Source organism: Electrophorus electricus, chromosome 23 (genome assembly GCF_041902795.1).
Source record: "Electrophorus electricus isolate QZ-2024a chromosome 23, ASM4190279v1, whole genome shotgun sequence".
NCBI lineage: Eukaryota > Metazoa > Chordata > Actinopteri > Gymnotiformes > Gymnotidae > Electrophorus > Electrophorus electricus.
The window spans coordinates 9,962,501-9,977,024 of NC_137519.1; the positions used below are offsets into that span (position 1 = coordinate 9,962,501).

At 46.9% G+C, this 14,524-nt stretch overlaps 1 protein-coding gene across 9 annotated transcripts in view; it reads left to right on the top strand.

The window, feature by feature from the left end:
* Nucleotides 1-14,524, top strand: part of znf536 (zinc finger protein 536) — a 172,656-nt gene that overhangs the window by 70,323 nt on the left and 87,809 nt on the right. For 7 of the 9 annotated variants that reach the window (XR_014119476.1, XM_027004754.3, XM_081705878.1 and 4 more), the window contains exon 4: nucleotides 10,768-13,022. Coding sequence is in view for 8 of the 9 variants with exons in the window: in XM_027004754.3 (XP_026860555.2) it covers nucleotides 10,769-13,022 (2,254 nt within the window). In the remaining variant the exon portion in view is untranslated. Of the gene's footprint in view, nucleotides 1-5,757; nucleotides 6,925-10,767; nucleotides 13,023-14,524 lie in introns of those variants that run through there. The other 2 variants (XM_081705880.1, XM_027004755.3) reach the window with 2 other exon arrangements.

Here is a 14,524-nt window from a genome sequence, read left to right on the forward strand (position 1 = left end):
ATATCACCCTCCCCCCTTGTTTTTTTGCAACCAGATTTGATTAGAATACAACCCTTATGTGACTCTGTTGGATTGGGGGGTGGGAGGGTGGGGTGGGGTGGGGGGGGGGTAAAAGACGAGTAAAATATGAGCAGGGCGGGAATTAAGGGGGGAAGTGCAGAGCGCACACCTGGGTTTGAAGGGGGTGGAGAGATTGCGTCGGCTGGCGGGCTGGCTGGCTGGTTGGCTGGCTGGCTGGCTGGCTGGCTGGCTGGCTGCGCTATCGCATTACTGTGATCCAGCCCCTGTGTTTGCGAGAGTGAGCGGGGAGAAGAGGGACCTCGCCAAATCAGCATGCAAATAACGCCACATTGTTAACTTAATCAGATGCAGGAGAGAAAATATGGAGATGGAGGGAGGGAGGGGAGAGAGGGAGGGGAGAAGGAGAGACAGAGAAGGTGGAGGAGGAGGGAGCAAACAAGAACCAGGGTCTTCTGAAATGGCGGAGGGTGAGAAAGATTGAGCCTCTCTACCTACGGAGATGATGTCGGCGGGGTGGCAGTGTCAGGCCCCCAGGGCTGGTAAGGTGTGTGCGCATGTGTGTGTGTGTGTGTGTGTGGGGGGGGTTGTGATTGACTCTGGGAGGTGAGAGGTGAGAGGCTTTGCAGCATTTATCAGAGGCTAGAAACGATGAACACCCCTTTTTGAAGCGTCTCACGCAGGCAGTGAGCGCAGAGCGCGCCGGACGCGTCGCACGCCTCATCCAGCACGGGAGGAACGGTGCCGTGACACAGCCGTCATCACGCCGTGCTCACTCTTGTTCCATTTGCAACGGTGTACGTTTTCTCAGCTGGGCTGTGTGAAATTTCCTTGTAGCCATTACACATATCAACCAATGGCCTCTGGTTTTTCTGCTTCCCCGTCCAGCTAGTGGCAAATTTATGGCGCCTTTGCTATAATTAACGTCTACGTGAGCCGTATAAACAGACTATAAAATCCACCCTCCCCATCCCCTCGCCCAGCTGCTGGGTAGCTTCAGACGGTGGGTGTGTACACAGGGGTCGCGACCTCTCCAGCGCTGCTCATGTGGGGATCAGTGCTGCTGAATGTGTTGGCGGGCGGGCGGGCGAGCGAGCGGGCGGCAGCCATGGTAACACACAACATGTTAACATGGCAGCCGAGAACCAGCTGAACCAGATGAGGGGAGGATGTGTAATCCTTTAGCACATGCTCAGGGGTGAGTCGTGCATGTCTCATCACAGGCCCCGCCCCCTCCCGCTGCCAGCTTACTGAGCATGATACACAGAGGTCATTTTACATTAAAACGTGTAGCTTTGTTTTATAAAGGAGCTGGCATCCTTTTCTTTATTTCTTGATCTTTTTTTATTTTTATTTTTCCTTCCTGCCTTTCTTTCCCCTCATCTCTCCTGTCCCGCGTTCCTCTCAACAGCTGTATCAGTGGCCTCTGGGAGAGGATGAGTACGTTATCATGTTCAAGGTCAAGAGAGGGCACAAAGTGATCAAAACGTGGAAAGAACGAGAAAGGAAAGGAGAGGGAGAGATTGAGAGGACTGAGTGAAGAGGGATATCTAGATTCCAGCTTCCTGGCCAAACCCCACCCCTCCGCAAACTCTGGATCAAGTGAGATCAGGTGAAACACCACCACAGGTGGACTGGCCAGGCTGAGTGGGAGATGCCCAGGTGAAAGGACCTCCTCTCCCCCAGCCAGGTTCATCTGGCCAGGTGTGGTGCCTGCTTTCATTCATTTTACCTACTCTGGACAGCTGGCATTCAGGCAAACCGCTCCAGTCTGGGTCTGAACCTTGGCTCTGTCCCCTCACTAGTACTATCAGAGAGGTCCACACTGCTTGTGTCTCTTGGCCCACGCTCGTGCAGAGATGGAGCGCTTTAAATCATGTTGAATCAGTGTCGCGCAGGGCAATAAACTTCGCTGTGAAGAACCTGTTTGCGTTCCTTTGTCGTTTCACATGGACCTGTTTGTAGTGGCTTTCAGAGAGGGTCTTTGAGATTTTACCCGTTCTGATGTAGATCTCTGATCTTTAGCAGCATACCAGTACAGTGCTGGTATCCATCCATTTTTTAAATTATTCTTGTTTAGTGGAAAGTTGCTTCCCCTCCCCATCTCCCCCCACCCCCACCCACAAACTAGGATGAGTGACCACCCCATTTCCGACAAAGTTTGATAAATACACATGGGACCTGCTCTGCTCTCTCAGGTCCTCTACCCTCTCTCAAGAGTGCCAGTTCCCCACACACTCTCCCAATAATGAATGCATTTCTTTTATTATTATTTTTTACACCCACCACTCAGCTCTTTGACTACTTAGCAGTGACTGACAGACTCCAATGTTATGACTAACTTTGAACTGCATGGAGAAGAGAAAGACAGCATTACGATTTTCCCTTAGTGCCACTCACAGCTGAAAACAATGGCAGCTACGGAAAAAAAAAATATTGTAACGTATGCAAAGAATTGCGAGCATTTCCACTTATGTCTGACTTCCTGATAGCTTTGATAAGATTACTGGCTTTTCTTAAACAGGATGTGCACGGGCTGCCTTTTAAAAGCCATGCTTTATGGACAAACCCAGAGTGGTTGCATAACTGCCTTGACAGAGTGCTTCTCTCTCCGAAGTGAAACTTTCTCTCAGATTAGCCGGGGAGTTTATCAATGTGACAGCATAAAGGAGATTTAACTTCACCCATATTAAAAAGACACGCCGTGGTTCAATATTTAAAAAGACCATTTGCCACGACAGAAGTCCTTTTTCATTCAAGAGCATATGGCTGTTCTACCTGTTTGTGGCCTTGTCTCGTCTTATCATCCCACTGTGAGGGGAGGAAAGACTGACACACACACAAAAAGAAGATATTTTCAAAAGACGTCGAAGAATCATTCAATTAACGGCGACATGATGTAAAATAATTACTCGGCTTTCGTAATGAGTATCTCTAATTAGCCATACATTTGTTTTGTGAAAACGCCAAACTTCAGACTCCAGTTGTGAAGAGCTAAAAAGAAAGAACACTGAGACAGACTTTTGTTCTCCTCCCTTGTCTTCTCTTGGACATTTGTGCATAAGTCTACCTACCTAAAGACTCAATTTAGAGCTTAATGTATGCACACGTGCACACGGTAAATAGCGCTGTGCGTTAAGGAGGGTTTGACTCTCTTTCTCTCTCTCTCTCTCTCTAACACACACTCGCTTTTATTTTAATTAGCCATGCAACAATTAAAAGATTCACAAACTAAATTGAACCTTGTCTCCCTCTCCTCCCGACTTGATTTCACCACCTGTCAAAACAACACCCCTTGTTGAAGTCATTATGCAAAACTCATACGAACAGAACCAGCGTGAGCGAAAAGAAAACAGCAATTATTTCTGATATTCACTTATTCAGGGGTTATACTGACATTTGAAGTTTTCTGGAAAGGTAAGCTTTGTTTGCAACTACCTCTGAGAGAACAGCCGGTCCAAATAGGCTGTTTTGATTTTAAAAAATCACACAGTCACAGAGTATTTAAATCTGCTCCAGTAAAAGTCCATAGATTACCATTTGTGATGACTTTCCTCTCCTCCACACAGGAGCAGAGTCTTGCCCCATGCCGTAACACTCTGCCTGCTGGCCTGTGTGATGGAACCCGGCTAAGGGTGGGGCAGTCCTTCATAGTCATCGGGGCGCACCTCCCGGGACCCCAAGAATGGAGCATTGCATTGCTGACCTCATGGCCTAAAAGCTGTGTGGAACAATAGCTGGTCTTTTTGGTTCTGTTCACCCTCTGCCACCTCACGTCATGGTTTACATTCACTACAGGTTTTGCTGTTGAAATGAGTCAATCGCATGCTATTTTTGGACAAGCAAAACTTGCCATTAAGCTCAGTGTGAGACTGTGGCTCTTTCTATTAATCAAGCAAAACAGTAAACATGTGTATTCATTACATGTCTGCATGTGAGATAAACACCTTTTTGAGGCCCCCCACACATCTTCATTTCGAGACCCCCGCGATCGCTCCACTCCAGCACGCTGTCTGTTTAACAAATGCCCATAGTTATTAATCTTCCTCCCTACACACACAGCGTAAAATCTACAGGCAGGAGTCCCTACACACTGCTGTGAATACCATTGTACAACACCAACCTGCCCACACACACATGCATGCACACACATACACACACACACACACACATGCACACATATGCAAACACACACACACACACACACACACACACACACGCACACATATGCACACACACACACACACACACATGATACATCTGCTGTACTTCAGGATAACACTGTGAATAGCTAGCATAAAAGGAGGCTTTGAGCATTTGGCCAGCCCAAGATGATGATGATGATGGCCATGATGCAGGACAATGAACTGTGGGAATTCTCTGCTCCTCCATTGATCTTCCCTCCCCTGGCATCCCAACAAGCCCATCTGACACGGGGATGAAAAGACCAGCATTTTTCTCTCTTTTCTTTCTCCCCTTCCTTCTGGTAGGCTCATACTGATCTGTAGAGATGAGCTGAAAGCCGAACTACCTGTTGAAAAGTTCTCTTAAGACCTCCTCAATGACATATTATGTGAGACAGAGAAAGACATAGAGAAAAAAAGAGAGAGAGTGAGTGAGAGAGTGTGTGTGTGTGTGTGTGTGTGTGTGTGTGTGTGTGTGTGTGAGAGAGAGAGAGAGAGAGAGATGAGGGAGAGAGAAGGGGTCAGGCAAGGAGAGCACATTTACTCAACCAAAATATATCTGCGACAGTTACAGTGTGCATGTAGCAGGGGCTTCCACCCATAATCCTATAATTAGGTCACACACTGTCGTCTGTTTTAACCACAAATAAGAACACCACCTCCATTTTGTGAAGAGTTGCAGTGAAAATGGCTTTGTTCTCGCAGCCTGCGTGTCTGGCGTTTGACTCCGTTTAGTTCTTGTGCTGGGAACCTTCCCTTAATGCCTCATTACAGCCACTAATAATCCAGTTCAGTCAAAGAGCATCGAGAGGAAGAAAAACAAGGCACGTTTTATTGGATTAATTAGAAGCATTCTGAAGACCACCTGCAATAGACTAAACAGAGAGAGAGAGAGAGAGAGAGAGAGAGAGAGACAGAAAGAGAGTGAGATAGACAGATTGCGCCTGAGTCACTGATATGCACACACAACGGGATGTGAGCCATGATCTGCTTATGATTTAGCTATCGTGCCTTTCTGCTCATACGTTCATAAATACATAGCATACATGACCATATCCACACATTAAATATGCAACATATGGCAACCATTTTCATACTCTTTAACTCCTTTATTCCTTAACATCAAAGTCATTAATGAATGGGTGGAACTAAGGCTGACTTCTGCACTCGGAGCAAATAATGATTGATTTATTAATAACGATGACCTCCTTCATAATTAATTAATGAGGCACTGCATAGTAATTAGTCAATGCATGTTGATCGATATGAGCCTAAAATAACAAAGCAGCTAATTGCCCACCATTTGTTCCCTTTGAATTTTGTTTCAAGTGAGATGAAGGTTGTCAGTTATTTCTAATTTCCATTTGTTACTTGACTCAAAATATAAAAGGTAAAACACACAAAACACACACACGCATATATATATATATATATATATATATATATATATATATATATATATATATATATATATATATATATATATATGCGCGCGTGTGTGTGTGTGTATTTATGTATTAAAAGTAAAAGCAAGAAAGACAATCCCAAATAACATTTTCCAAATAGCTTGCTCTATGATTTAGATTATGACTGTGCTGTTAAATGTAGAAATAGATGTGCTTTTGCGAGGTGGTTCATACTTTTAGTCATTTTTTCCAGAACAACTTCAAGGCTAAATTGCAGTGGTGTGTGACTTATGGAACCCCAGTTCCACTCTCAGTGCTGATTTGTGAGATCTGCCAAGAGTTCAGCCCAAGGACTTGACTGCACCAACACATCTGAACTTGATCATAAAGTTCAATCTTTAATATTTCTTTATTGAGTGTGACATGTACGTCTTACCATACTTCATCGCAGGCAAGCTAGTTGGTCTGTAAATTTTTTAATTATTTTATTTATTTTTTGCAATCAGATCACTCTCTTAGGCAGAGCAAAGCACATTCCTGCGTCTTTGTAAATGCATACTGCAGATTGTATCGAAAACCACAATCAGATTAAATATCTCCACAACACCTTTGCTAGGCACAGTCAGCACAGTCTCAATAACAGCATAAGCATTGTGAGGTCTTTGTTAAAGTGACACGCAGCTATCTCATATTGGCCTTGGAAGCTCTTAAATGCAAGCAAATGACATCTGCCATGCATAATCCTCAAAGGACAATGTTATTATATAAGTAGTCTAGGCACATTATACACAGCTGCTGGCAGGTGCTATAACCGAAATAATATTCACACTATAAAATGAAGGCCTGAAATGGAGATGGTGTCAGTTTTACTTTCTAATTAAGGTAAAGGGGGTGCAGAAGCGATTTGCACTGCACGTCAGAAAGTTGAGCAAAGATAAGAAAGGAATCCGGTTGTTTTGCCTTGTTGCTCAAAGAGACTGTGTATTAACCACAGACTGTAGCATTGCACGCCGCTGACAGCCGCGTGAGAACGCGCCAGCAGAGGAAGTGGCGGCAGCTTTCGCTCCACGGCAGACCTCGCGTTTCTTTGAGCACACCGCCACTCTCAGCCCACGCCGGGCAGGCAGTGGCAGGACACAGAAGACACAGAGGCGTCCCGGACTCCAGGGCGGGAGGCGGGAGGCGGGAGGCGGGAGGGGGGGGTAGGGGGAGGTCCGGCCCAAGAAACAGCCACCCTTTCTGTGGGCTACCCCTCGATGGCAGTCGTCCAAATAGGTGAGCCGAGCAGGTAGCCGTGCCGCTGGAGAAGAGAAAAGGTAACCTGTAAGAGCTCACACGCGGAGCCACCTGTAGCTCGATGTTTCTTGCAGATTAGAGGTCTGATATGTTCTGCTCTTGTTGCTCTCTTGCTTTTTGCTGGTGCAAAATGAGTGAGCTGGCTTTGGCTGTGTTGAGCTGCTTTTCCCATTACTCGTCGTGACATATACGGTGCATTTGTAGTTTTAAAAGGTAGTGGTGTGCTCATAAATCTGGATCATAATGCAAAAACACATGAAGAGTTGAGATTTCATTTTCACTACTATAGTCATTAAACAGAGTAAAACACTATTAATGAAAATACACAAAAAGGCAAAATTAATTAAAGTGTCATTGGGTAAAAAAATGGAAAGATAAATTAATGCAGTCACTGATCATTATAATCTATCTATACATTTTGGGATATGCAATTTTGACAAATTGCCACTCGTATATTGTGTACTGCAAAATTTAGTCTGAGGCCATTATCAGATATGTGTTAACTATGACAGTGTGACAGAGTTTAAGAGCAGAAATATTTAGACTTTAATTACTTTGTTTCTTTAGAGATAAGGCTCTTGGCATAGAGCTTTTGCTGATTATACTGTGAAACATATGCATGTTGCAGATAATTGTACCATAGTGATGCCTCTCTTAGACTATTCCCAGTATAATTTTTTGATGGCCTTTTAAAACTACTGTGTGTGTGTGTGTGTGTGTGTGTGTGAGAGACAGTTTGTATGTGTTTTCTTTTTTTTGCATGTGCACTCACATTAGTTTGTATGCTTTTGCAAGTGTGTCACATCCTTTACCATATGAAATGTCCTTTTTTTAATCACAAAAAAAGGAATGACTCGGGAGCAAGGAAGGCATATTAATGCCCTTCATTTGCATACATTCGTCAGCAAGGGGACGTTCAAAAACAAACCGGAGCCGTCAGTTCATTTCACATTGTTCCTTTGTCTATCTGCCTTTGTTATATGGTAAAGATAAAACAGGAAATCAAATTGAAGAAAAGGGCAAACTGCTATCTCGCCAAATGAGCCGCAGCTCATCAAGCCTTGCTTAAATCATAGATTCCTATTGCAGAAGGCCGCGTGCATGCCAGCCACTTCCAAAGAGACTTAATCTGATACTGCGGCGTCTGCGAGAGATTCAAGTTGGCACGTAAACGCAATTTTAACAGCTCCCTTTCTGAAGAAGCTCTGAAAGCACAGGCCTGAGGCTAAATATGAGCCTAACCTCGCTGGCTTTTTAGACCAACGCTTGCCCCCCCCCCCCCCCCTTTTTTTTTTTTTTTTTTTTTTTTTTTTAATGCAATTTTCATTTCCTCGATCTGCTAAGTGGTCCTGATTCGGGCTCCTGCGTTTTGTTTGCCTTACAATTGCACATATTTATTTATTCAGCTTAATATCAGAATTCGATATTGCTTATCGACGTCGACGGGACACAGCCAGATGTCAGCCGCGTAAACACGCCCACGGTCCATTGTTCTTGCCTGGTCTGTGGTGTTCTTTTTGTCTTTAAATTCCTCGTCGATGTAGCCGGAGACAAAGCGCACTGGCATTCAGCGGCAGCCCACGGCGTGCGCGGTATTTCATTCACGCCGGAGCGATAAGACCCAGCGTCCGATGAGGCGTGGGCGGAACAAATAGCGGACGGACAGGCTGGCCCTTATTAGGACCCTTAAAGTTGGCGTGTCAGCAAATATGCGCTCCACCCCCACCGCCTTCCACTGCACTCGTGGATCGAGCCCTGCAATCCTTAATGGGCCGTTTGTGCTTGTGGCTCCGGGGTGTTCGCGTCCGTCCGAACGCGTGCTAACGGACATCCTCTTGTTTTTCGCCCACTGCGCTGGCTACTGGAGGCTGGAGAACTGCGGGGACAAATCACCCACTTTATCTGCACTTGAACAAAATGTTGAGCCAGTGTCCTGCACTGTAATTATATGGCACGGGGCTACATGAGACGTGCTTCTAGGAAGGTGCCACCCAGAACAGGCTCACTCCTGCAGAGGAGACTGGGATGTAGTGTGTCAGCAGCCTGTAGCCGGCACATGCTGAGTCATTAGGTAGCTGCTCTCCTGTGGGGTAAACTGGGTCAATCGGCACCATTTAAAAGGGTTATTAATGACCGGAAGGTATGGGTTCCCTGGCCTAGCACAGCTTAGTCGTCCTTAGGTGTGTGCAAGCGCAAGTGTGTGTGTGTATGTGCCTCAGGGAAGAGAAGAAGAGGACATCGAGTGAGGGCATTTTGTTTCCAAATAAAACTTGAGGAAGATATTCCTCACTTCCACTCTGCTATGCAAACTGCTGCTCAACTATCCCTACTCTTCCTTTTGAGAATGAATACTTCATGCTAATACTTAGTGGTTAATGTTTTTTTTTTTTTTTTTAATGTAATAATATAGCACATGACCACTGTTACTAGGCAGCATGCTAATCAGCTTAATGAGACATTATACGATATTTTGTTGACCAAAGCAAAACTCACTTTATTGTTCCTGAAGCTTGACCCTATCGGTCATAGGAGAACGTGGCAAACACCATTATCCCTCCTTAAGTCAGTGCACACTGCATCCTGAATCGGCGCATCCATGCCAGATGACAACAGACTCTGCTTGTGTATTCATTTCATCCCGAGGGCGTGCTGGGCTGCTCCGTGGCCATTTTAAATGCCTGGGAAGCCTCGGAATCATTGGGAACCCTTTCAATAATGCCAACTGTTGTTTTCTCCTCATCGGAAGCCATACGAGAGCGAGAGAGGGGGGGGGGGGGGGGGGTAGAGAAAGGCGCTCGCGAGAGCAAAGTGATTCGCATCAAACGTAATGTGCCTCCTAATGAAAAATTACACCAAGACGAGTGTCGAAGCAGTGAGATAAGAGTGTGTGTTTACTGGAGTAACCCCTTGGTTTTAAGTGCTATTGTTAATATCATAATTGTAGCATTGCGACAGCTTCACGACAATGCCACTGCTCTGTTTCATTAAGGCGTGTAATTGGAGGAATTCTGATAGGATGGGCCCAAGTAGCTTAATTATGCGGCGCCTTGCCGTGTTTACTGGGTAATTATTGCCTCCAAAATTGTGTTACTGTTTGAGAGAAAGTTCTGAGAGTTACAGCTTTTTCCCCAAGTGTGAGAGTACATGTAGTTCTTCATAAACCAGAGAGAGATAAACTCACTTTTTTTTCTTCGCGCCCATTGCTGTGGCGCAGTCATCGTTAATAACCCCCCCCTCACACACACACACACGCATGCAGACTGCATGAAACACCAAAGAATCTCTCAAGAGTGAGTGGAATTAGCTTTCTTTACATGCGATAACCTTTGTCACATAAGCTGATGTAATATTCACAATACGATTACATATTAGCAGCGCAGCAAAGGTTTTTTTTTTCTTTACTTTTGCATTCCCTTTAGTAGCCAATGGAAAGTGCTTGTGCTTTAAACCTTAATAAAACCAACTCTATGAATGTGTTGTGACACTCTTTAGTTGGGAAACATGACCTTCAGCACACCACCCGGAATACTGAAATGTTTTTTAAGTGAAGTGCTTTTTTCTTCGAGTGAAACTTGAGAAACTGCTGTAGAAAAGGGCATTCACACCTAAACGCTCAGAGACAATGGATAGTTTATAAAAAAACAGCAATGACTTGTGAGTAACCAAAGTAGTGTGGATGTATCCATTTTTAATTGATATATATTATGTCCTTAATGTCTCTTGTATCATTTTACATTCCCTTTTTCATCCCTCCCTATTATTCTTCGTTTCCTGTTGATTGTGAACAATAGTGGTGCCTTTAAGCCATCTGAAGGTGTGTGCTGACTTAATGTCACCTCTTTCTTTCCTGTTCACTACCGCAGGATGGAAGATTCTAGTTTGTGCCTTGGTGTGTCCTCAGCGGTCCCGGATGCCGACACCCATATCAGCAGTGCCGTACTTAATGGCCGCTATCCAATCAGTCAGAAGCTGCATCAGCTGACTGCCCAGCTTGGCCACGCCTTTCCCGACCTACAAAGCCGCCAACAAATCCCAGAGGAAAAGGCAGCCACCCCACTGGATGAGAAAACACACGCCACACTGGCAAGCCAGCCAATTAGCAGTCAGATGGCCCTTCTAGCCAATCAGCTCAACCGTAACATGGATGCAGGTGCCCTGGGTGGTCTCAATGGGCGTGTCGACCTGCAGCAGTTCCTCAATGGGCAGAACTTGGGAATCATGTCGCAAATGAATGACATAGAGGATGATGCCCGCAAGAACCGCAAGTACCCGTGCCCGCTATGTGGCAAGCGATTCCGTTTCAACAGCATCCTCTCCCTGCATATGCGCACCCACACTGGCGAGAAGCCTTTCAAATGCCCATACTGTGACCACCGAGCGGCCCAGAAGGGCAACCTTAAGATTCACCTCCGCACCCACAAACTGGGAAGTCTGGGCAAGGGCCGCGGTCGCGTCCGCGAGGAAAACCGCCTTCTCCACGAGCTCGAGGAGCGCGCCATCCTGCGCGATAAGCAGATGAGGAACAGCCTGCTGCAGCCTTCTCAGTCTCTGCCCACCCACCTGGGTCTGCAGAGCCCCAGCCAGCAGCAGCCCGGCTCCGCGTGCGGTCTCCTGACCCCCACTAGTCTGGGAGGCACGCCGGAGTCTGGGCCAGCACAGCCCTCCGCCTCGCCCAAGCCGACCGGTGCTGGCCAGCAGGACGAGCAGGCCCTCAACCCGGCCACGGGCTTCCGCTGCACCTTCTGCAAGGGCAAGTTCAAGAAACGTGAGGAGCTGGAGCGCCACATCCGCATCCTGCACAAGCCCTACAAGTGCACCCTGTGCGAGTTCGCCGCCTCCCATGAGGAGGACCTCATCAGCCACGTGGAGAAGGCCCACATCACTGCCGAGTCGTGCCAAGGGCAGGGCGCCGGGGCCTGTGGCAGCGAGAAGCCTGCCAGCGAGTTCCGCTGCGATGTCTGCGGCCAGATCTTCAGCCAGGCGTGGTTCCTGAAGGGCCACATGCGCAAGCACAAGGACTCCTTCGAGCACTGCTGTCAGATCTGTGGACGGCGCTTCAAGGAGCCCTGGTTCCTGAAGAACCACATGAAGGTCCACCTCAACAAGCTGGCCATAAAAAGCAAGCCCCCCATGGGCAGCGGTGGGGGAGACCAAGATGGGCCCTCGGTCAACAGCATGAGCAGTTTAGCGCAGGAGGCCCACGCCAACCTGTACTCACGCTACATCTCCTGTCTACAGAGTGGCTTCCTCACTCCTGACAAACAGGGCCTGGCCGAGCAGCAGCACCAGATGCTGGCCAAGGCCGGCATAGCAATGAAGGAGAAAGAGATGCTCGGGAAGCTGCTGGGCCCCATGGCAGGCATGAGCCACGGCCTGGGGGAGAGTGAGAAGCGCTCCCTGTTGGGCTGCCTGAACCTGGTGCCTCCTCTGAAGTCGAGCTGCATGGAGCGCCTGCAGGCAGCAGCCAAGGTGGCGGAAATGGACCCGCTCAACAGTTACCAGGCCTGGCAGATCATGGCACGCAGCATGGCCATGGAGCGCTCCTTCATGCCGAAAGACCAGCACCATGGAACCCACGGACAGGAGGAGGAGATGGCCGGGGCCGCCGGGATGGTGCCCTTCGGGAAAGAAAAACATGAACACTCCACCCTGGATCCCAGCGATGGCCCCAAGCAGAAGAACCCCCCTGATGCCCTCCATGGTGTGAGAAGCAGTGGAGGCATCTTGCCCATGAAGGAAGAAGCTGGAGGCTTTGATGGTCACCGTGAGTTCCTGCCTCACCACGGTGGCCTGGGTCTCCGCCAGGGTCTTGAGTACAGTCTGGCTGGCCTGAAAGAGAAGCCCACTGAGTGCCCTGACTGCGGCAGAGTGTTCCGCACGTACCACCAGATGGTGGTCCACTCCCGGGTGCACAGCAAGGACCGTCGCCCGGAAGAGGGCCTCCAGCATGGCCTCGACGAGAGGCGTGGCTCGGCCAGTGACCCAGAGTCCCAGTCCATCAGCCGTTCCACCACCCCGGGCTCTTCCAATGTGACGGAGGAGAGCGGAGCTGGAGGAGGCCACTCCCAGACTGGCAGCGTGCAGGATGATAGCCCTCATCCTTCTTCCCCATCTTCAGGTAAGAGCCACTTGTACTAACTGGCTGCAGTCAATACTAAAAGATTCTGCAAAGTAACTGTAGTACAAGATGTAAAGGTAATAAAAAAAATGCAGTGTTTGCAATGTGCATACCTTATGCTGCTAAATGGCTGTTGAAGTTTCCTTTTGCATGGCATATCTGTTTCACCTTTGAAACCAGTTTCAAGGCACTGAAGTCCATGTTTCTTATTTCTGAGAAACAGGATGTGTGTGTATGTGTGTGCACGCGTGCGCGTTTGTGTGTTAGTGTGAGGTGATCAAATGTGCTTGTTGAAGTGTGCTCACTCAAAGAATAAAAGCAGTGACAAATCCTAGCTCCACATTCCACGCATAACTTAGATACATAACGCCTCTGTTCGGATGCCCATCAGACACCCTCGGAGAGCCCACCGCTTGAAGCCCCTTCCGTTATTTACAGGGCTTCTACTGCTGAGCTTAACACACAAATTAGCTGGAACAGGCCTATCCGCAGAGCGCCCTTTAACTTCCCCAGGCTGAGGCTGGAGCACGTGGATGCCGTGCTGCACGCAGTTCGCTGCGATCCCTGTGGAAAATTCACGAAGGAGCTTTATAGAGAGGACCTATTACGAGCGATTAAAACGGCTCCACATAAGAGCAGGAGACAGCGAACCTACCACAGCTGAGGGACACGGCGCTCGCGCAGATAAAGTGTGTGTTTGTTGGGATTAAGGAGAGGCTGCAGCTAATGATTACAGAAGTTTTAAAAGGTAACTTTCTCATTCCTCGGGGTGGAACACCACCGTTAAGCAGCCCGTCCGTTAATTAGGTCACGACTATGTGATAATCAGTTGGTTTAAGCTAAACAAGGCACTAATTAAAGATATACATATAAAGCAGGTTAAAAAAAGAGTGAACTTCATTTATTGGGTAAAATGCACTTTTAAGTCATCAAGTAAAAAAAATTAAAAAGTGGCATAGCTTTAGGGTCTAAGTAACTTAATTTCTACAGAACAGAAGAAATTGTTTATTTATTCCCAGTTCTTATCACCCCCATGTAGTGTGATGGGTTTGAACATTCAGTGGGCTATGTTTATTTTAATCTAAGGAATAATAACAGACAACCCCCACCCCAATTAGGAATTAATGAAAATGAGGAGAAGATAAAACCTATTTTCTTTACAGAGACTGTTAAAACCTAAACACATCTCAACAGAGAGAGGGTATGTCACGGAAGTAATTATCTTCTGAATTTTAATGCAGGAAGTTTTATTTCTTTTGCATCTCTTTTACAAATACTTTGAATCTATGAGATTTAGCTCATGGCTTTAATAAATTCTTGTGAAATCTACAGTTATAAATTGCCAACGTGTAAACACCAGTAGTGTAAGATGATGAACAGCATATGATGCTTTGATGAAGTGTAATGTAATGTATTAATATATATTTAATGATTCAGCTGGCATAAAAGCCCCTTTAGAACAATTGCAGGAGCATGATTGGATCATTTCTGAGTCCACAAGA